Source organism: Pelodiscus sinensis, chromosome 6, assembly GCF_052426305.1.
Source record: "Pelodiscus sinensis isolate ZL-2025 chromosome 6, ASM5242630v1, whole genome shotgun sequence".
Lineage (NCBI taxonomy): Eukaryota > Metazoa > Chordata > Testudines > Trionychidae > Pelodiscus > Pelodiscus sinensis.
In genome coordinates, this window is record NC_143057.1 from 131750255 (window position 1) to 131771952 (window position 21698).

The window sequence follows — 21698 nt, forward strand, 5'->3', positions numbered from 1 at the left end:
GCGCAAACCCTTCCACCCCCCGCCTTCTGCCTCCCCCCGCGCAAACCCTTCCACCCCCTCGCCTTCTCCCTCCCCCCCCGCGCAAACCCTTCCACCCCCTCGCCTTCTCCCTCCCCCCCCCGCGCAAACCCTTCCTCCCCCTCGCCTTCTCCCTCCCCCAAGCAAACCCTTCCCCCCCCTCTCGCCTTCTCCCTCCCCCCCGCGCAAACCCTTCCACCCCCCCCCGCCTCTTCTCCCTCCCCCCCCCCCCCCCCCCGCGCAAACCCTTCCCTCCCCTCGCCTTCTCCCTCCCCAGAAACCCTCCCCCCCCCGCCTCCTCCTCCCCCCCGCGCAACCCCTCCACCCCCCTCTCTCCCTCCCCCGCGCAAACCCTTCCACCCCCTCGCCTCCCCTCCCCCCGCGCAACCCCTTCCTCCCCCCGCCTCTCTCCCTCCCCCCGCGCAAACCCTCCTCCTCCCCCTCGCCTTCTCCTCCCTCCCCCCGCGCAAACCCTTCCACCCCCTCGCCTTCTCCCTCCCCCCGCGCAAACCCTTCCACCCCCCCGCCTTCTCCCCTCCCCCCGCGCAAACCCTTCCACCCCCGCCTCTCTCCCTCCCCCCGCGCAAACCCTTCCACCCCCTCGCCTTCTCCCTCCCCCCCCAGCAACCCTTCCACCCCCGCCTTCCCCACCCCCCCGCGCAAACCCTTCCACCCCCCTCGCCTTCTGCCTCCCCGCGCAAACCCTTCCACCCCCCCTCTCCCTCCCCCCCCCCCCGCGCAAACCCTTCCACCCCTCTCCTCCTCTCTCTCTCCCCCCCCCCCCGCGCAAACCCTTCCACCCCCCCTCTCCCTCCCCCTCCCCCCGCGCAAACCCTTCCACCCCCCTCGCCTTCTCCCCTCCCCCCGCGCAAACCCCTTCCCTCCCCCCGCCTTCTCCCTCCCCCCCCCCCGCGCAAACCCTTCCACCCCCTCGCCTTCTCCCTCCCCCCCCCCCCGCGCAAACCCTTCCACCCCCCGCCTTCTCCCTCCCCCGCGCAAACCTCCTCCTCCCCCTCGCCTTCTCCCTCCCCCCCCCGCGCAAACCCTTCCTCCCCCTCGCCTTCTCCTCCTCCCCCCCCGCGCAAACCCTTCCACCCCCCTCGCCTTCTCCCTCCCCCCGCGCAAACCCTTCCACCCCCTCTTCTCCCCCCCCGCGCCAAACCCTTCCTCCCCCTCTCCCTCCCTCCCCCAAACCCTCCCTCCCCCTCGCCTTCTCCCTCCCCCCGCGCAAACCCTTCCACCCCCGCCTTCTCCCCCCCCCGCAAACCCTTCCACCCCCCTCGCCTTCTCCCTCCCCCCCCCCCCCCCGCGCAAACCCTTCCACCCCCTCGCTCTCCCTCCCCCCCGCGCAAACCCTTCCACCCCCTCGCCTTCTCCCTCCCCCCCGCGCAAACCCTTCCACCCCCCTCGCCTTCTCCCTCCCCCGCGCAAACCCTTCCACCCCCTCGCCTCTCTCCCTCCCCCGCGCAAACCCTTCCACCCCCCCGCCTTCTCCCTCCCCCCGCGCAAACCCTTCCTCCCCCTCGCCTTCTCCCTCCCCCCCCCGCGCAAACCCTTCCACCCCCTCGCCTTCTCCCTCCCCCCGCGCAAATCCTCCCACCCCTTCGCCTTCTGCCCTCCCCCCGCGCAAACCCTTCCACCCCCCTCGCCTTCTCCCACCCCCCCGCGCAAACCCTTCCACCCCCCTCGCCTTCTCCCTCCCCCCGCGCAAACCCTTCCACCCCCCTCGCCTTCTCCCTCCCCCCCGCGCAAACCCTTCCACCCCCTCGCCTTCCCTCCCCCCCCCCGCGCAAACCCTTCCACCCCCCTCGCCTTCTCCCTCCCCCCCAACAAACCCTCCACCCCTCGCCTTCTCCCACCCCCCCCGCGCAAACCCTTCCACCCCCCTCGCCTTCTCCCACCCCCGCGCAACCCTTCCCCCCCCTCGCCCCTCCCCCCCAGAACCCTTCCTCCTCGCCTTCTCCCTCCCCCCCACAGCAACCCTTCCACCCCCCTCGCCTTCTCCCCCCCCCCCGCGCAAACCCTTCCACCCCCCTCGCCTTCTCCCACCCCATAGAATCCTTCCTCCCCTCGCCTCTCCCTCCCCCATAAACCCTTCCCCTCCCCCTCACTTTCCTCCCACCCCCCGCGAACCTTCCACCCCTCGCCCTCCCTCCCCCCCCCCGAACTCCACCCCCAGCTTCTCCCACCCCAGAACCCTTCCCCCCCTCAGCCCTCCCTCCCCCCGCGCAAACCCTTCCACCCCCTCGCCTCCTCCCTGAACCCTTCCACCCCCTCGTCTTCCCCTCCCCCCCGCGCAAACCCTTCCACCCCCTCGCTCTTCTCCCCCGCCCCCCTCCACCCCCTCGCCTTCCCCCCCCCATAGCAACCCTTCCTCCCCTCTCGCCTCCTCCTCCCCCGCGCAAACCCTTCCACCCCCCTCGCCTTCTCCCTCCCCCCCCCCGAAACCGACCCCCTCGCCTTCTCCCTCCCCCCCGAACTCCTCCCTCCCCCTCGCCTTCTCCCTCCCCCCGCGCAAACCCTTCCACCCCCCTCGCCTTCTCCCTCCCCCGCGCAAACCCTTCCACCCCCCTCGCCTTCTCCCTCCCCCCCGCAAACCCTCCCACCCCCTTCTCCCTCCCCCCGCGCAAACCCTTCCCTCCTCCCCTCTCTCCCTCCCCCGCGCAAACCCTTCCACCCCCCCGCCCTCCCTCCCCCGCAACCCTTCCACCCCCTCGCCTTCTCCCTCCCCCGCGCAAACCCTTCCACCCCCTCGCCTTCTCCCTCCCCGCGCAGTCCTTCCACCCCCTCGCCTTCTCCCTCCCCCCGCGCAAACCCTTCCACCCCCCGCTCCTCCCCCCCCCCGCGCAGGCCCCTTCCCCCCCCCGCCTCTCTCCCTCCCCCCCGCGCACCCTTCCACCCCCTCGCCCTCTCCCCACCCCCGCGCGAACCCCTCCCCTCCCCCCTCGCCTCTCCCACCCCCCCGCGCAAACCCTTCCACCCCCCCTTCTCCCTCCCCCCGCGCAAACCCTTCCACCCCCGCCTTCTCCCTCCCCCCGCGCAAACCCTTCCACCCCCCTCGCCTTCTCCCTCCCCCCCCGCAACCCCTCCCGCACCCCCGCCTTCTCTCCTCCCCCCCGCGCAAACCCTTCCACCCCCCGCCTTCTCCCTCCCCCCGCGCAAACCCTTCCACCCCCTCGCCCTCTGCCTCCCCCGCGCACCCCTTCCACCCCTCGCTCTCTCCCTCCCCCGCGCAAACCCTTCCACCCCCCCCTCTCTCCCTCCCCCGCACAAGTCCCTCTCCCTCCCCCCCGCCCCCTCCCTCCCCCCGCGCAAACCCTTCCACCCCCCGCCTCTCCCTCCCCCGCGCAAACCCTTCCACCCCCTCCTCTTCCCCTCCCCCCCCGCGCAAACCCTTCCACCCTCCCCGCCCCCCGCCCCCCGCGCAACCCCCGCTCCACCCCCCGCCGCTTCTCTCCCTCCCCGCGCAAACCCCTCCCACCCCCCTCCCTCTGCCCCCCCCGCGCAAACCCTTCCACCCCCTCGTCTCTCCCCCCCCGCGCAAACCCTTCCACCCTCCTCGCCCTTCTGCCTCCCCCCGCGCAAACCCCTTCCACCCCCTCGCCTCTCCCCCTCCCCCCGCGCAAACCCCACCCTCCTCGCCTCTGCCTCCCCCGCTGAACCCCTTCCACCCCCCTCGCCTCCCCCCGCAGGCCCGGGACGACATCCTGAACGGCTCCCACCCCGTCTCCTTCGACAAGGCCTGCGAGTTCGCCGGCTTCCAGTCTCAGATCCAGTTCGGCCCCCACAACGAGCAGAAGCACAAGCCGGGCTTCCTGGAGTGAGAGTCGAGGAGCCCCCGAACCGCCGCCCAGGCCCCCCCGGGGCCCTTTGACACCCCCTTCCCGGCACCCCCAGTGCAGCGCCGGGCCCCCAGCCTCCCTGCCCAGCCCCCCCAGTGCAGCGCCGGGCCCCCCCAGGCTCCCTGCCTAGCCCCCCCAGTGCAGCGCCGGGCCCCCCCAGGCTCCCTGCCCAGCCCCCCCCAGTGCAGCGCCGGGCCCCCAGGCTCCCTGCCCAGCCCCCAGCAGCGCCGGCCCCCCAGCTCCCCGCCTAGGGACCCCCAGTGCAGCGCCGGGCCCCCCAGGCCCCTGCCCAGCCCCCCCAGTGCAGCGCCGGGCCCCCCCAGGCTCCCTGCCTAGCCCCCCCAGTGCAGCCGGGCCCCCCAGGCTCCCTGCCTAGCCCCCCCCCAGTGCAGCGCGGGGCCCCCCCAGGCTCCCTGCCTAGCCCCCCCAGTGCAGCGCCGGGCCCCCAGGCTCCCTGCCTAGCCCCCCCAGTGCAGCGCCGGGGCCCCCCCAGGCTCCCTGCCTAGCCCCCGGTGCAGCGCCCCCCCCAGGCTCTGTCTAGCCCCCGGTGCAGCGCTGGGCCCCCAGGCTCCCCGTCTAGCCCCCCCGGTGCAGCGCGGGCCCCCCCAGGCTCCCTGCCTAGCCCCCGGTGCAGCGCCGGGCCCCCCCAGGCTCCCCTGCCCAGCCCCCCAGTGCAGCGCCGGGCCTCCCCCAGGCTCCCTGTCTAGCCCCCGGCAGCGCCGGCCCCCGCAGGCTCCCTGTCTAGCCCCCGGTGCAGCGCCGGGGCCCCCCAGGCTCTGTCCAGCCCCCCGGTGCAGCGCCGGGGCCTCCAGGCCTCTGTCCTAGCCCCCGGTGCAGTCGGGCCTCCAGGCTCCCTGTCTGGCTCCCGGTGCAGCGCCGGGGCCCCCCCAGGCTCCCTGCCTAGCCCCCCGGTGCAGGCCGGGGCCCCCCAGGCTCCCTGCCCAGCCCCCGGTGCAGCGCCGGGGCCCCCCCAGGCCCCTGCCCAGCCCCCCCGGTGCAGCGCCGGGGCCCCCCCAGGCTCCCTGCCCTCAGCCCCGGTGCAGCGCGGCCCCCCCAGGCCCCTGCCCAGCCCCCGGGGTGCAGGCCGGGGCCCCCAGGCTCCCTGCCCAGCCCCCCCGGTGCAGCCGGGCCCCCCCTTGCTCTCCTTGCCCCCCTGCTGCTGGGCCCCCCAGGCCCCTTCCCAGCCCCCCCGGAGCGGGGCCCCAGGCCCTGGTTCAGCCCCCAGTGCATGCATGGGCCCCCCAGGCTCTCGTCTAGCCCCCGGGCAGCCGGGTCCCCAGGCTCCCTGCCCAGCCCCCGCAGCGCCGGGCCCCCCAGGCTCCCTGCCCAGCCCCCCGGCAGCAGCGGGGCCCCCCCAGGCTCCCTGCCTAGCCCCGGTGCAGCGCCGGGCCCCCCAGGCTCCCTGCCTAGCCCCCCCGGTGCAGCGCCGGGCCCCCCAGGCCTTGCCTAGCCCCCCCGGTGCAGCGCCGGGGGCCCCCCAGGCTCCCTGCCTAGCCCCCCCGGTGCAGCGCCGGGGCCCCCCAGGCTCCCTGCCCGCCCCCCAGCGCCGGGCCCCCCCAGGCTCCCTGCCTAGCCCCCCCCCCCCGGTGCAGCGCCGGGCCCCCCAGGCCCCTGCCCAGCCCCCGGTGCAGCGCCGGGGCCCCCCAGGCTCCCTGCCCAGCCCCCGGTGCAGCGCCGGGCTTTGCCGGCTGCTCCCCCCCCACTCCCTCCGGACCATCTTCCCCGAGGGGCCGCTCTGTGGGCTCCTGGCGCCTGCGTGCTCGGTACCTCTGCACTGCCCCGGGCCCTGCCGGGTGGAGTCGGAGCCGGGCTCTGGGGCATGCCCAGGTCTGGCCTCCTGCGGGTGACAGCTGCTCTGCTCTGCCTGCAGCCTGAAGGATTTCCTTCCCAAGGAGTACATCAAGCAGAAGGGCGAGCGCAAGATCTTCCTGGTGCGTGGGGCAGGCTGGGCCTGTCCCAAGGCTGCAGCCCCTGGCGGGGAGAGGACTCTGCCTTGGGAGCGCAGGGCTGGCCAGGAGCAGCCGGGGGGAGGAAGGGAGTGGAGCTGGTTACTGGTGGGCCATGGGGGGTGGGCAGCTAGTTAGGCAAGAGCTGTGGGGAGCTGCATTGGCGGGGTGTGCAGGAGGGAGCCGCAGGGGGCGGGGCGTGCTGGAGGGAGCTGCGGGGGGCGGGGGTGTGCTGGAGGGGGCCGGGGGGGCGGGGTGTGCTGGGGGGGGCGGCTGAGAGGGGCGGGGGGCAGGGCGTGTTGGAGGGGGGCGTGGTTGGAGGGGACCGCGGGGGCGGGGTGTGCTGGAGGGGGCCAAGGCGGGAGGGGGCCGCGGGGGGGGCGGGCAGGAGGGGATGCTGGAGGGGGCTGCAGGCTGCTGGGGGGGGGGCGTGCTGGAGGGGGAGGCTGGGAGGGGGCCACGGGAGGCGGGGCTGGAGGGGATGTGCTGAGGGGGCCATGGGAGGCGTGCTGAAGGGGGCGTGCTGGAGGGGGCCGCGGGGGGGCGGGGCGTGCTGGAGGGGGCGTGCTGGAGAGGGCTACAGGGGGCAGGGCGTGCTGGAGGGGGACGTGCTGGAGGGGGCCGCGGGAGGCGTGCGAAGGGGGGGCGGGGCGTGCTGGAGGGGGCGTGCTGGAGAGGGCTACGGGGGGCAGGGCGTGCTGGAGGGGGCGCTGGAGGGGCTGCAGGGGGGCTGCAAGGGGGGCGTGCTGGAGGGGGCCGAGAGGGGGGGCATGCTGGAGGGGGATGCTGGAGGGGGCCAGCGGAGGCGGGGCGGCTGGAGGGGGAAAGGGAGGGGGCCGCGGGGGCGGCGGAAGGGGGGCGTGTGAGGAGCCGCGGAGGGCGGGGCGTGCTGGAGGGGGCGTGCTGGAGAGGGCTACGGGGGCAGGGCGTGCTGAAGGGGGCGTGCTGGGGGGGCCGCGGGGGGCGGGGTGTGCTGGGAGGGGGCGTGCTGGAGAGGGCTACAGGGGGCAGGGCGTGCTGGAGGGGGGCGGTGCTGGAGGGGGCCATGGGAGGCGTGGCTGGGGGGGCGTGCTGGAGGGGGCCGCGGGGGCGGGGCGTGCTGGAGGGGGCGTGCTGGAGAGGGCTACAGGGGGCAGGGCGTGCTGGAGGGGGATGCTGGAGGGGGCCATGGGAGGCGTGCTGAAGGGGCGTGGAGGGGGCCGCGCGGGGGGCGGGGCGTGCTGGAGGGGGCGGGCTGGAGGGGGCTCACAGGGGGCAGGGCGTGCTGGAGGGGGATGTGCGGGAGGGGGCCACGGGAGGCGTGCTGAAGGGGGGGGCGGCTGGAGGGGGCGGCGGGGGGCGGGGCGTGCTGGAGGGGGCGTGCTGGAGAGGGCTACGGGGCAGGGCGTGCTGGAGGGGGACGTGCTGAAGGGGGTCTCGGCCTCGGGGGTGACCCGCCCTGCCCTCAGGCTCACAAGAACTGCGGGAACATGAGCGAGATTGAGGCCAAGGTTCGCTACGTGAAACCGCCCGCTCCTGAAAACCTACGGAGTCTCCTTCTTCCTGGTCAAGGTGAGACAGCAACCCCCCCCCCCCATCAGTCCTCCAGGGCTCCCCCCTGGCCTCTGCTCCCCTCTTCTCGCTTCCTGGGGCCTGGAGCTGGGCTCTGGCTGGGGGGTGAGGGGCAGGCCTTTGGGAGGGCTGGGGGGCGGGGCTTTGGAGGGGCTGGGGCGGGGCTCGGACTGGGCTGGGCTGGGGGAGGGGCTTTGGGGGGGCTGGGCTGGGGGGCGGGGCTTTGGGGCCCTGGGGCGGGGCTCAGACCAGGACTGGGCCGCTGGGGGGGGTGGGGCGCTGGGGCGGGGCTCGGACCAGGGCTGGGCTGGGGGCGGGGCTTTGGGGGGGCCGGGGCGGGGCTCCGGGGCAGCTGCGACCCTGCCCCGTCCCGCTGGCAGGAGAAGATGAAGGGGGAAGAACAAGCTGGTGCCGCGGCTGCTGGGGATCACCAAGGAGTGTGTGATGCGCGTGGACGAGAGGACCAAGGAGGTGATTCAGGAGTGGAACCTCACCAACATCAAACGCTGGGCCGCCTCCCCCAAGAGCTTCACCCTGGCGGCCCCCCCGCGCCCCCCCCGCTCCCCCCCCGCCCCCGCCCCCGCGCCCCCGTTCCCCCTTCGCTCTCCTGTTCCCCCTTCCTGGCCCAGCGCCCTGCCCCCTGTGCCTCCTGCCCCTGGCCCCCCGCCCCGCCCCCCCGCCCCCCCGTCCCCCCCACCCCGCCCCCGCCTGGCCCAGTTCCCCTGCCCCCCGGCCTCCTGCCCCCTCCCCCCCACCCTGCCCGCCCCGCTGCTCCCTGTTCCCCCCCCACCCTGCCCCTCCACCTGGCCCAGCGCCCTGCCCCCCCCGCCTCCTGTTCTCCCCCCCACCCTGCTCCCCGCACCTTCTGTTCTCCCCCCCGTTCCCCCCTTGCCCCCCCCCGCCGCCCCCTGTTCCCCCCGCCTGGCCCAGCGCCCCCCCCCCCCTGCACCTCCTGCCCCCCCCCGCGCCTCCTGTTCTCCCCCCCCACCCTGCCCCCCTGCCGCCCCCCTGCCCCCCCTGCCTGACCCAGCGCCATGCCCCCTGCGCCTCCCAGCCCCCGGCGCCCTGCCCCGGGGATGACAGTGGCTGGGAAGCTGGAGATGAGTCAACAGGGGCCCTGGTAGCCAAGCAGGCTAATGGCAGATCAGGTGCGGTGAGGAGGAGCATGGCCAGCAGATCCAGGGATGTCGTTATTGTATTCTGTCCCGGGGAGGCCATCTGGAGATTGAGTCCAGTTCCAGTTCTTAAAGGGGGAATCCAGAGAGGCTGGGGAGAAGCTGGGCTCAGTGGTTGCAGGTGGCAGAATAAGAACCAACCCCCGGCTCATGAGTCAGGCGGCGAGGCCTGCAGGCCTGGCCCCCAGCCAAGTGCCCGGGGCACGCTGCACAGTCGGAGCTGGAAACAAACCTTCATGAAGGGGAAACCCTGCAGCGCTGTTGCCCCCCCCCGCCCAGTGCCCCCATGAGGGGATTTCCAGCTTGGGCCGTTGCCTCGCCTGTGGTGGGAGGGGCGGTGCAGAGGGCCCTTCGGGGAGGAGGGTGCCGCCTGCCCAGCTGCTGTGAATGTGATCTGTTGTGTCATTCAGCACGAACATCAGAACGGCCGTGCTGGGTCAGACCAAAGGTCCATCTAGTCCAGTAGCCTGTCTGCCGACAGTGGCCAGCACCAGGTGCCCCAGAGGGGGTGGACCCAAGACAGTGATCAAGCGATTTGTCTCCTGCCATCCCTCTCCAGCCTCTGACAGACAGGCCAAGGACCCCATTTTATCCCCTGGCTAATAGCCTTTATGGACCTAACCTCCATGGAATTATCTAGCTTCTCTTTAAACTCTGTTATAGTCCTAGCCTTCACAGCCTCCTCTGGCATGGAGTTCCACAGGTTGACTACATGCTGTGTGAAGAAGAACTTTCTTTTATTAGTTTTAAACCTGCTCCCCATTAATGTCATTTGGTGTCCTCTACTCCTTATATTATGGGAACTAATAAATAACTTTTTCTTTATCGGCCCTCTCCACAACACTCATGCTTTTATAGACCTCTATCATATCCCCCTCAGTCTCCTCTTTTCTAAGCTGAAAAGTCCCAGTCGCTTTAACCTCTCCTCATATGGGACCCGCTCCAAACCCCTCATCATTTTAGTTGCCCTTTTCTGAACCCTTTCCAAGGCCAAAATATGCAAGGCCTGTAGTCTAGAGGTACCCAAAGAGGCAGCAAGGGGGCAGAGGAGGGCCCTTGGAAGTGGCAGCGCCGCGTGCAGCCTGGAGCCAGCCGGGGAAGGGCCGCGGGATCCCGGCGCCAGACTCCCTGCAGTGTTTCAAAGTGGCAGCGCCGCATGTAGCCAGGATCAGCGAGTCCTCAGCTGAGCCCTGGAGGTGGAGCCGTGGCCCTGGGGCTCTTGGATTAGTCAGTTACTCCATGCTTAGCGTCCCTAGTGCAGGCTGGGCGCGGCCGGCAGGTGGGGGCGCTAGCTGGGGAGGGCCGTGGGGGGCGGAGAGCCGGGCAGGGCCGTGGGGGGGCGGAGCCGGGCAGGGCTGTGGGGAGTGGGCGGGCAGGGCCGTGGGGGGAGTGGGCCAGGCAGGGCCGGGGGGGAGGGGGGCGGGGCAGGGCCGGGGGGCCGGAGCCGGGCAGGGCCGTGGGGGCCGGACGGGCAGGGCCGTGGGGCTGGGAGGGGCAGGGCCGTGGGGGGGAGCCGGGCAGGGCCGTGGGGGGAGGGCCGGGCAGGGCCGTGGGGGCCGGAGCGGGCAGGGCCGTGGGGGGGGCGGCCGGGCAGGGCCGCGGGGGGGGGCGGGCGGGCCGTGGGGGGGCGGGGCCGGGCAGGGCCGTGGGGGGCGGAGCGGGCAGGGCCGTGGGGAGTGTGCCGGGCAGGGCCGTGGGGGCGGAGTGCCGGGCAGGGCTGTGGGGGCGGAGCCAGGCAGGGCCGTGGGGGAGGCCGGGCAGAGCCGTGGGGGGGAGTGGGGCAGGGCCGTGGGGGGGCGGAGCCGGGCAGGGCCGTGGGGGGCGGAGCTGGGCAGGGCCGGGGGGGAGTGGGGCAGGCAGGGCTGTGGGGCGGAGCGGGCAGGGCCGGGGGGAGGCCGGGCAGGGCGGTGGGGCGGAGCCGGGCAGCCGTGGGGTGGCCAGGCAGGGCTGGGGGGGGGCGGAGCCGGGCAGTGCCGTGGGGGGCGGAGCCGGGCAGGGCTGTGGGGGCAGAGCCGGGCAGGGCCGTGGGGGGAGCAAGCCGGGCAGGGCTGTGGGGGCGGGGGCGGGGCAGGGCCGTGGGGGAGTAAGCCGGGCAGGGCTGGGGGGGCGGAGCCGGGCAGGGCTGTGGGGGCGGAGCCGGGCAGGGCTGTGGGGTGCAGGCCAGGCAGGGCCGTGGGGGGTCGGAGCCAGGCAGGGCAGGGGCGGAGCCGGGCAGGGCCCTGGGGCTCCCGCGCTGCCCTGTGCCCCGTTGCTGCAGGATTTCGGGGATTACCAGGACGGGTACTACTCGGTGCAGACGACAGAGGGGGAGCAGATCGCCCAGCTGATCGCCGGCTACATTGACATCATTCTGAAAAGGTGAGTGGGGCAGGAGCACGTCCTGGGAGGGGTGCGCAGGGCGGGGGGGCAGGGCAGGGGGCTGCCATGGAGGGGCCAGCAGGCGGGGGGGGATCTGCAACGGGGGGCGGGAACAGGGAGGAAGGGGCCAGTGGGGGGTGTTCCATGGGAGGGACAGGGTGGAGGGGCCTGCAGGCGGGGGGCGGGGGGCGGGAACAGGGAGGAAGGGGCCAGTGGGGGTGTTCCATGGGAGGGACAGGGTGGAGGGGCCTGCAGGCGGGGGGGCAGGAACAGGGAGGAAGGGGCCAGTGGGGGGTGTTCCATGGGAGGGACAGGGTGGAGGGGCCTGCAGGCGGGGGGAACAGGGAGGAAGGGGCCAGTGGGGGGGTGTTCCATGGGAGGGACAGGGTGGAGGGGCCTGCAGGCGGGGGGGGGCCCGGGGGGAGGGGAGGGGGGGCCAGGGGGGTGTTCCATGGGAGGGACAGGGTGGAGGGGCCTGCAGGCGGGGGGGGCGGGAACAGGGAGGAAGGGGCCAGTGGGGGGTGTTCCATGGGAGGGACAGGGTGGAGGGGCCTGCAGGCAGGTGGGGGGCAGGCGGGGGGGGCGGGAACAGGGAGGAAGGGGCCAGTGGGGGGTGTTCCATGGGAGGGACAGGGTGGAGGGGCCAGCAGGGGGGGGGGGGGCGGGAACAGGGAGGAAGGGGCCAGTGGGGGGTGTTCCATGGGAGGGACAGGGTGGAGGGGCCTGCAGGCGGGGGGCGGGAACAGGGAGGAAGGCGGGGGCAGGGAGGAAGGGGCCAGTGGGGGGTGTTCCATGGGAGGGACAGGGTGGAGGGGCCTGCAGGCGGGGCGGGAACAGGGAGGAAGGGGCCAGTGGGGGGTGTTCCATGGGAGGGACAGGGTGGAGGGGCCTGCAGGCGGGGGGGCGGGAACAGGGAGGAAGGGGCCAGTGGGGGGTGTTCCATGGGAGGGACAGGGTGGAGGGGCCTGCAGGCGGGGGGGGGGCAGGAGGAAAGGGAAAGGGGCCAGTGGGGGGTGTTCCATGGGAGGGACAGGGTGGAGGGGCCTGCAGGCGGGGGGGGGGAACAGGTGGGGGTGTTCCATGGGAGGGACAGGGTGGAGGGGCCTGCAGGCGGGGGAACAGAACATGCAAGAGGGGGGTGTTCCATGGGAGGGACAGGGTGGAGGGCCTGCAGGTGGGGGGGAACAGGGAGGAAGGGGCCAGTGGGGGTGTATGGGAGGGACAGGGTGGAGGGGCCTGCAGGCGGGGGGGCAGGAACAGGGAGGAAGGGGCCAGTGGGGGGTGTTCCATGGGAGGGACAGGGTGGAGGGCAGGCGGGGGGGGGCAGGCGGGGAGGAAGGGGCCAGTGGGGGGTGTTCCATGGGAGGGACAGGGTGGAGGGGCCTGCAGGCTGCAGGCCTGGGGGGGGGGCGGGGGGGGGGAACAGGGAGGAAGGGGCCAGTGGGGGGTGTTCCATGGGAGGGACAGGGTGGAGGAGCCTGCCAGGCAGGGGGGGGGAGCGGGAACAGGGAGGAAGGGGCCAGTGGGGGGGTGTTCCATGGGAGGGACAGGGTGGAGGGGCAGGGGGTGGAGGGGCCTGCAGGCGGGGGGGGGCGGGAACAGGGAGGAAGGGGCCAGTGGGGGGGTGTTCCATGGGAGGGACAGGGTGGAGGGGCCTGCAGGCGGGGGGGGGGCGGGAACAGGGAGGAAGGGGCCAGTGGGGGGGTGTTCCATGGGAGGGACAGGGTGGAGGGGCCTGCAGGCGGGGGGGGGGCGGGAACAGGGAGGAAGGGGCCAGTGGGGGGGTGTTCCATGGGAGGGACAGGGTGGAGGGGCCTGCAGGCGGGGGGGGGGCGGGAACAGGGAGGAAGGGGCCAGTGGGGGGTGTTCCATGGGAGGGACAGGGTGGAGGGGCCTGCAGGCGGGGGGGGGCGGGAACAGGGAGGAAGGGGCCAGTGGGGGGGTGTTCCATGGGAGGGACAGGGTGGAGGGGCCTGCAGGCGGGGGGGGGGCGGGAACAGGGAGGAAGGGGCCAGTGGGGGGGTGTTCCATGGGAGGGACAGGGTGGAGGGGCCTGCAGGCGGGGGGGGGCAGGAACAGGGAGGAAGGGGCCAGTGGGGGGGTGTTCCATGGGAGGGACAGGGTGGAGGGGCCTGCAGGCGGGGGGGGGCGGGAACAGGGAGGAAGGGGCCAGTGGGGGGTGTTCCATGGGAGGGACAGGGTGGAGGGGCCTGCAGGCGGTGGGGGGCAGGAGGGACAGGGAGGAAGGGGGGGGGGGCCAGTGGGGGGGTGTTCCATGGGAGGGACAGGGTGGAGGGGCCTGCAGGCGGGGGGGGGCGGGAACAGGGAGGAAGGGGCCAGTGGGGGGGTGTTCCATGGGAGGGACAGGGTGGAGGGGCCTGCAGGCGGGGGGGGGGGCGGGAACAGGGAGGAAGGGGCCAGTGGGGGGGTGTTCCATGGGAGGGACAGGGTGGAGGGGCCTGCAGGCGGGGGGGGGGGCGGGAACAGGGAGGAAGGGGCCAGTGGGGGGGTGTTCCATGGGAGGGACAGGGTGGAGGGGCCTGCAGGCGGGGGGGGGCAGGAACAGGGAGGAAGGGGCCAGTGGGGGGGTGTTCCATGGGAGGGACAGGGTGGAGGGGCCTGCAGGCGGGGGGGGGGCGGGAACAGGGAGGAAGGGGCCAGTGGGGGGGTGTTCCATGGGAGGGACAGGGTGGAGGGGCCTGCAGGCGGGGGGGGGCAGGAACAGGGAGGAAGGGGCCAGTGGGGGGGTGTTCCATGGGAGGGACAGGGTGGAGGGGCCTGCAGGCGGGGGGGGGGCAGGAACAGGGAGGAAGGGGCCAGTGGGGGGTGTTCCATGGGAGGGACAGGGTGGAGGGGCCTGCAGGCGGGGGGGGGGCAGGAACAGGGAGGAAGGGGCCAGTGGGGGGGTGTTCCATGGGAGGGACAGGGTGGAGGGGCCTGCAGGCGGGGGGGGCGGGAACAGGGAGGAAGGGGCCAGTGGGGGGTGTTCCATGGGAGGGACAGGGTGGAGGGGCCTGCAGGCGGGGGGGGGGGCGGGAACAGGGAGGAAGGGGCCAGTGGGGGGTGTTCCATGGGAGGGACAGGGTGGAGGGGCCTGCAGGCGGTGGGGGGCAGGAACAGGGAGGAAGGGGCCAGTGGGGGGGTGTTCCATGGGAGGGACAGGGTGGAGGGGCCTGCAGGCGGGGGGGGGGGCGGGAACAGGGAGGAAGGGGCCAGTGGGGGGGTGTTCCATGGGAGGGACAGGGTGGAGGGGCCTGCAGGCGGGGGGGGGGGGCGGGAACAGGGAGGAAGGGGCCAGTGGGGGGGTGTTCCATGGGAGGGACAGGGTGGAGGGGCCTGCAGGCGGGGGGGGGGGCGGGAACAGGGAGGAAGGGGCCAGTGGGGGGGTGTTCCATGGGAGGGACAGGGTGGAGGGGCCTGCAGGCGGGGGGGGGCAGGAACAGGGAGGAAGGGGCCAGTGGGGGGGTGTTCCATGGGAGGGACAGGGTGGAGGGGCCTGCAGGCGGGGGGGGGCAGGAACAGGGAGGAAGGGGCCAGTGGGGGGTGTTCCATGGGAGGGACAGGGTGGAGGGGCCTGCAGGCGGGGGGGGGCAGGAACAGGGAGGAAGGGGCCAGTGGGGGGTGTTCCATGGGAGGGACAGGGTGGAGGGGCCTGCAGGCGGGGGGGGGCAGGAACAGGGAGGAAGGGGCCAGTGGGGGGTGTTCCATGGGAGGGACAGGGTGGAGGGGCCTGCAGGCGGGGGGGGGGGAGGAGGGGAAGGGGGCAGGGAGGGAAGGGGCCAGTGGGGGGGTGTTCCATGGGAGGGACAGGGTGGAGGGGCCTGCAGGCGGGGGGGGGCGGGAACAGGGAGGAAGGGGCCAGTGGGGGGTGTTCCATGGGAGGGACAGGGTGGAGGGGCCTGCAGGCGGGGGGGGGGAACAGGGAGGAAGGGGCCAGTGGGGGGTGTTCCATGGGAGGGACAGGGTGGAGGGGCCTGCAGGCGGGGGGGGGGGCGGGAACAGGGAGGAAGGGGCCAGTGGGGGGTGTTCCATGGGAGGGACAGGGTGGAGGGGCCTGCAGGCGGGGGGGGGCGGGAACAGGGAGGAAGGGGCCAGTGGGGGGTGTTCCATGGGAGGGACAGGGTGGAGGGGCCTGCAGGCGGGGGGGGGCGGGAACAGGGAGGAAGGGGCCAGTGGGGGGTGTTCCATGGGAGGGACAGGGTGGAGGGGCCAGCAGGCGGGGGGGGGCGGGAACAGGGAGGAAGGGGCCAGTGGGGGGGTGTTCCATGGGAGGGACAGGGTGGAGGGGCCAGCGGGGGGGGGCGGGAACAGGGAGGAAGGGGCCAGTGGGGGGGTGTTCCATGGGAGGGACAGGGTGGAGGGGCCAGCAGGGGGGGGGGGGGGCGGGAACAGGGAGGAAGGGGCCAGTGGGGGGTGTTCCATGGGAGGGACAGGGTGGAGGGGCCAGCAGGCGGGGGGGGGGTTCTGCAACAGGGGGCGGGAGCAGGGCGGGGGGGTCCTTGACCGGGTGCTCAGGGGTCGGGGCAGCAGAGCGGTGGCAGCTGCCTTGGGGCCAGGCAGGAGGGAACCCCCCTCCCCTCCGCCAGCCACAGAGCTGATCCCAGAATGCACTGGGGCGGGCGGGGCTGCGGCTGAGCGCCAGTGTCTCTCTCCCCCCGCAGAAGAAGAGCAAGGACCACTTTGGGCTGGAGGGGGATGAGGAGTCCACCATGCTGGAAGACTCGGTGTCCCCGAAGAAGTACGGCTCAGTGGGGCGGGGGGGCTGCATGGGCGCTCTCCGGCCGTGCTCCCGAGCTGTGGGCAGCGGGGCAGGGCCCTGGGGGCAGTTACCAGCCCGTCACTGGCGTCAGACCTGGGCAGGAGGGGTGGCTGGCTCAGGGGTTGAGCGCCAGAGGGCTTGCATGGGGAGGGGAGGGTGGGGTGAGGTGCCGAAGGGCTCACACGGGAAGGGGGGGGTCAGGCGCCGGAGTGGTCGCGCGGGGAGGGGGGGTGAGGACAGGCACCGGAGGGGTCGCGCGGGGGGGGGTGGGGTCAGGCGCCGGAGGGGTCGCGCGGGGAGGGGGGGAGGGCGAGGACAGGCGCCGCAGGGGTCGCACGGGGAGGGGGGGGGGGGCGAGGACAGGCGCCGCAGGGGTCGCGCGGGAGGGGGAGGGGGGCGAGGACAGGCGCCGCAGGGGTCGCGCGGGGAGGGGGAGGGGGGGGCGAGGACAGGCGCCGGAGGGGTCGCGCGGGGAGGGGGGGGGGCGAGGACAGGCGCCGCAGGGGTCGCGCGGGGAGGGGGGGAGGGCGAGGACAGGCGCCGGAGGGGTCGCGCGGGGAGGGGGGGAGGGCGAGGACAGGCGCCGGAGGGGTCGCGCGGGGAGGGGGGGGGGGGGGGCGAGACAGGCGCCGGAGGGGTCGCGCGGGGGGGGGGGGAGGAGAGGCGCTGGAGGGGTCGCGCGGGGGGGGAGGACAGGCGCCGGAGGGGTCGCGCGCGGGGGGGGGAGAGGACAGGCGCCGGAGGGGTCGCGCGGGGGGGGGCGGCGGGGTCAGGCGCCGGAGGGGTCGCACGGGGGGGGGCGGGCGGGCGGGGTCAGGCGCCGGAGCGATCGCACAGGGGGGCGGGGTCAGGCGCCGGAGGGGTCGCGCGCGGGGTCAGGGTCAGGGTCAGGCGCCGGAGGGGTCGTGCGCGGGGGCGGGGGCGGGGTCAGGGTCAGGGTCAGGCGCTGGAGGGGTCGCGCGGGGGGGCGGCTCGGGCAGGGGGCGGCGAGCGCCCAAGGGGCCGGTTCCGCGGTGCTGCCTGCCCAGGCTGATGGCTATTGCGGGGCCACCCTCCAGGAGTTTCCTGAGCCTGGAGCCCGTCCTGCCTCCGCCTGGGTTTGGGGCGGTCGGGGGAATCGGCTGCAGCGGAGCAGCCAGAGCTGGGCCCCGGGCTGGGGGAGGGGGTCTCGCCCTGCAGGAGAGGGCATGGCACTCGGGGAGAACAGGCAGCGGGGGGCAGTGTGATCCCGCAGAGGGAGCTGAAGGCAGACGTGTTCAGACCAACACGGGCCCAGAGGGAGTGGGGGCCGGAGGGCGCGGGGAGGGGGCCGGAGGGCGCAAGCTGAGGTGAGGGTAGGGGCTAGAGCTGGGCTGGAAGGCACGAGCCGGGGCGGGGGCTGAAGGTGGGGGCCAAGGGCGGGAGCTGGCGGGAGGGCGGGGCCGGGGGTGGGGGCCGAGGGCGTGAGGTGGTGCAGGGGCTGGGGCCGAGGGCGGGAGCTGGCGGGAGGGCGGGGGCCGAGGGCATGAGGTGGCGGGAGGGTGGGGACGGGGGCGGGGGCCGAGGGCGTGAGGTGGCGGGAGGGTGGGGACGGGGGCGGGGGCCGAGGGCGTGAGGTGGCGGGAGGGTGGGGACGGGGGCGGGGGCCGAGGGCGGGAGGTGGCGGGAGGGTGGGGACGGGGCCGGGAGCAGGGGCGGGGGCCGAGGGCATGAGGTGGCGGGAGGGTGGGGACGGGGGCGGGGGCCGAGGGCGGGAGGTGGCGGGAGGGCGGGGCCGGGAGCAGGGGCGGGGGCCGAGGGCGTGAGGTGGCGGGAGGGTGGGGACGGGGACGGGGGCCGAGGGCGGGAGGTGGCGGGAGGGCGGGGCCGGGAGCGGGGGCGGGGGGCCGAGGGCGTGAGGTGGCGGGAGGGTGGGGACGGGGGCGGGGGCCGAGGGCGGGAGGTGGCGGGAGGGCGGGGCCGGGAGCAGGGGCGGGGGCCGAGGGCGTGAGGTGGCGGGAGGGTGGGGACGGGGACGGGGGCCGAGGGCGGGAGGTGGCGGGAGGGCGGGGCCGGGAGCGGGGGCGGGGGCCGAGGGCGTGAGGTGGCGGGAGGGTGGGGACGGGGGCGGGGGCCGAGGGCGGGAGGTGGCGGGAGGGCGGGGCCGGGAGCAGGGGCGGGGGCCGAGGGCGTGAGGTGGCGGGAGGGTGGGGACGGGGCCGGGGGCCGAGGGCGGGAGGTGGCGGGAGGGCGGGGCTGGGAGCAGGGGCGGGGGCCGAGGGCGTGAGGTGGCGGGAGGGTGGGGGCGGGGGCCGAGGGCGGGAGGTGGCGGGAGGGCGGGGCCGGGAGCAGGGGCGGGGGCCGAGGGCGGGAGGTGGCGGGAGGGTGGGGACGGGGGCGGGGGCCGAGGGCGTGAGGTGGCGGGAGGGTGGGGGCGGGGGCCGAGGGCGGGAGGTGGCGGGAGGGCGGGGCCGGGAGCAGGGGCGGGGGCCGAGGGCGGGAGGTGGCGGGAGGGTGGGGACGGGGGGGGGGCCGAGGGCGGGGCCGGGAGCAGGGGCGGGGGCCGAGGGCAGGAGGTGGCGCGGGGGTGGGAGCAGGGGCGGGGACCGGAGCTGGCGGGAGGGCGGGGGCCGTTAGCTATTGGACCCGTGGGGGGGTCCGCGGCCGGGCCGGGAGCTGGGCCGGAGCTGGCGGGAGGGCGGGAGCAGGGGCGGGGCCGGGAGCTATTGGACCCATGGGGGGGTCCGCGGCCGGGCCGGGAGCTGGGCCGGAGCTGGCGGGAGGGCGGGAGCGGGGGCGGGGCCGGGAGCTATTGGACCCGTGGGGGGTCCGCGGCCGGGCCGGGAGCTGGGCTGGAGCTGGCGGGAGGGCGGGAGCGGGGGTGGGGCCGTGAGCTATTGGACCCGTGGGGGGTCCGCGGCCGGGCCGGGAGCTGGGCCGGAGCTGGCGGGAGGGCGGGGCCGTGAGCTATTGGACCCGTGGGGGGTCCGCGGCCGGGCCGGGAGCTGGGCCGGAGCTGGCGGGAGGGCGGGGGCGGGAGCTGGGCCGGAGCTGGCGGGAGGGCGGGGCCGTGAGCTATTGGACCCGTGGGGGGTCCGCGGCCGGGCCGGGAGCTGGGCCGGAGCTGGCGGGAGGGCGGGGGGGGGCGGGAGCTGGGCCGGAGCTGGCGGTTGTCTCCGTTGCAGGTCCACGGTCCTGCAGCAGCAGTTTAACCGGGTGGGCAAGGTGGAGCACGGCTCGGTCGCCCTGCCGGCCATCATGCGCTCGGGGGCCGGCGGGCCGGAGAACTTCCAGGTGGGCACCATGCCGCAGGCCCAGCAGCAGATCACCAGCGGCCAGATGCATCGAGGGCACATGCCCCCCCTGGTAAGAGAGCAGGGCGGCCTGGGGGCCGGTCCCCCTGAGCTGTTCGCACTCTCGCCAGATCCCCGCTGCAGACCCTTCCCATCCCTCTCGGCTGCCCCGTGCTGGGAGGTGCCCCCAGGGCCAGCGGCCTGCGGACCCCTCCAGTTCTCCTTCCTCCTGAGCTCCCTGGCTGTGCACCACCTGGTGCTCCGCGCCCGTGGCCCTGCCCCGCTGGTGGCCTGAGCGGGCGTGTGTGGGGAGGGGCTTTGCCTGGGCCTGGCTCGGCAGCCTGCCCCACTTGTGCTCAGTCTGGGGACCCAGCTGGTGCGGCGTAGGGGAGGCAGGACAGTCTGGCCAACAGCGGCCTAGTGCCTCTCTGGCCCAGGGGCGGCCAGCAGAGCCGCCTGTGGCCCTGTGCAGGGCTCAGACACCCCAGCCCTCTTCTCCCAGGGGTGTCCAGCAGGCAGGGCCCGGTGGGAGGGGCTGGCCTGGCTTGGTCCTGGCTGGCCCCTGGGGCAGGGCTCTGGCTGGTCTGGAGGCGGGACTCTGGCTGGCCTGGCTTGGTCCTGGCTGGCCCCGGGGGCAGGGCTCTGGCTGGTCTGGAGGCGGGACTCTGGCTGGCCTGGCTTGGTCCTGGCCGGCCCTGGGGGCGGGGCTCTGGCTGGCCTGGCTTGGTCCTGACCAGCCCCGGGGGCAGGGCTCTGGCTGGCCTGGCTTGGTCCTGGCGGGGCTCTGGCTGGCCTGGCTTGGTCCTGGCCGGCCCTGGGGGCGGGACTCTGGCCGGTCTGGAGGCGGGGCTCTGGCTGGCCTCGCTTGGTCCTGGCTGGCCCCGGGGGCAGGGCTCTGGCCGGTCTGGAGGCGGGGCTCTGGCTGGCCTCGCTTGGTCCTGGCTGGCCCTGGGGGCGGGGCTCCAGCCGGTCTGGAGGCGGGACTCTGGCTGGCCTGGCTTGGTCCTGGCTGGCCCTGGGGGCGGGGCTCTGGCTGGCCTGGCTTGGTCCTGGCCGGCCCCGGCGGCGGGGCTCTGGTCGGTCTGGAGGCGGGGCTCTGGCCGGCCCGGCTTGGTCCTGGCTGGCCCCAGGGGCGGGACTCTGGCTGGCCTGGCTTGGTCCTGGCTGGCCCCAGGGGCGGGGCTCCAGCCGGTCTGGAGGCGGGACTCTGGCTGGCCTGGCTTGGTCCTGGCTGGCCCTGGGGGCGGGACTCTGGCTGGCCTGGCTTGGTCCTGGCTGGCCCCGGGGGCGGGGCTCTGGCCGGTCTGGAGGCGGGACTGTGGCTGGCCTGGCTTGGTCCTGGCTGGCCCTGGGGGCGGGGCTCTGGCTGGCCTGGCTTGGTCCTGGCTGGCCCCGGAGGCAGGACTCTGGCTGGCCTGGCTTGGTCCTGGCTGGCCCCGGGGGCGGGGCTCCAGCCGGTCTGGAGGCGGGACTCTGGCTGGCCTGGCTTGGTCCTGGCTGGCCCTGGGGGCGGGGCTCTGGCTGGCCTGGCTTGGTCCTGGCTGGCCCCGGGGGCGGGGCTCTGGCCGGTCTGGAGGCGGGGCTCTGGCTGGCCTCGCTTGGTCCTGGCTGGCCCCGGGGGCAGGGCTCTGGCCGGTCTGGAGGCGGGGCTCTGGCTGGCCTGGCTTGGTCCTGGCTGGCCCCGGGGGCGGGGCTCTGGCCGGTCTGGAGGCGGGACTCTGGCCGGCCTGGGGGCGTGTCCTCCCAGGACAGTGGACCTGCAGCTTAGCTGCCATGCGCGCTCTGCAGAAGCCCCCGAGGCTCCCGAGGGGAAGGGCCCGGCCCCTCCTCGCCCTCACCCCCCTCCTCCTCCCTTGCAGACCTCGGCCCAGCAGGCCCTGACGGGCACCATCAACTCCAGCATGCAGGCCGTGCACGCCGCGCAGGCCACCCTGGATGACTTTGAGACGCTGCCGCCCCTGGGGCAGGACGCCGTGAGTGCCTGACTCCCCCCCCGCCAGGCCGGGCTGCGGGGGGGCCTGCTCTGGGAATCGTCTGCCCCCGGGGAGGAGGGGCCAGGCCCCGGGGAGGAGGGGCCAGGCCCCCGGGAGTGGCATGTGCCCGGACGTGTGTCCCATGGGGGGCGGGCCTGGGGCCCTCGTGCCGCACGGTCACACGGGGCCTGCTGGTCGGCAGCGGGCAGTGCCAGGCCCCGAGGGAGGAGCCGGAGGGCGGGCTGCCCGGGCTGGGCCCTGCTGACTCTGCCTTCCCTCCCGCAGGCTTCCAAAGCCTGGCGCAAGAACAAGATGGACGAGTCCAAGCACGAGATCCACTCGCAGGTGGACGCCATCACCGCCGGCACGGCCTCCGTGGTGAACCTGACCGCAGGTGTGTCCCGGGCGGCGGGACCTGCCCTCAGCCCTGTCGCCAGGGCTCTGTGCCCCTGGGGCCCTAGCAACCCGGCTCCCTCCCCCCCGCACGCGGCTGCTCGCCTGCGCCGTGAGAGTATCCCCGGGCGCTGTCCCTGCCACTCGCCCTGCGCCGTGAGAGTATCCCCGGCCCCGGGCGCTGTCCCTGCCACTCGCCCTGCGCCGTGAGAGTATCCCCGGGCGCTGTCCCTGCCCTCGCCCTGCGCCGTGAGAGTATCCCCGGCCCCGGGCGCTGTCCCTGCCGCTCGCCTGCGCCGTGAGAGTATCCCCGGCCCCGGGCGCTGTCCCTGCCCTCGCCCTGGGCCGTGAGAGTATCCCCGGGCGCTGTCCCTGCCACTCGCCTGCGCCGTGAGAGTATCCCCGGCCCCCGGGAGCTGTCCCTGCCACTCG

General features: G+C 75.4%; 1 protein-coding gene across 1 annotated transcript in view; it reads left to right on the top strand.

The window, feature by feature from the left end:
- The window catches only part of TLN1 (talin 1), a 215220-nt gene that overhangs the window by 43305 nt on the left and 150217 nt on the right, over nucleotides 1-21698 (top strand). Inside the window, 11 exon segments of the mRNA XM_089779522.1 lie at nucleotides 3711-3838; nucleotides 5731-5791; nucleotides 7255-7310; nucleotides 7312-7357; nucleotides 7738-7749; nucleotides 7751-7894; nucleotides 10790-10894; nucleotides 15555-15628; nucleotides 18793-18973; nucleotides 20760-20873; nucleotides 21159-21267. Coding sequence (XP_089635648.1) covers nucleotides 3711-3838; nucleotides 5731-5791; nucleotides 7255-7310; nucleotides 7312-7357; nucleotides 7738-7749; nucleotides 7751-7894; nucleotides 10790-10894; nucleotides 15555-15628; nucleotides 18793-18973; nucleotides 20760-20873; nucleotides 21159-21267 — 1030 coding nt within the window.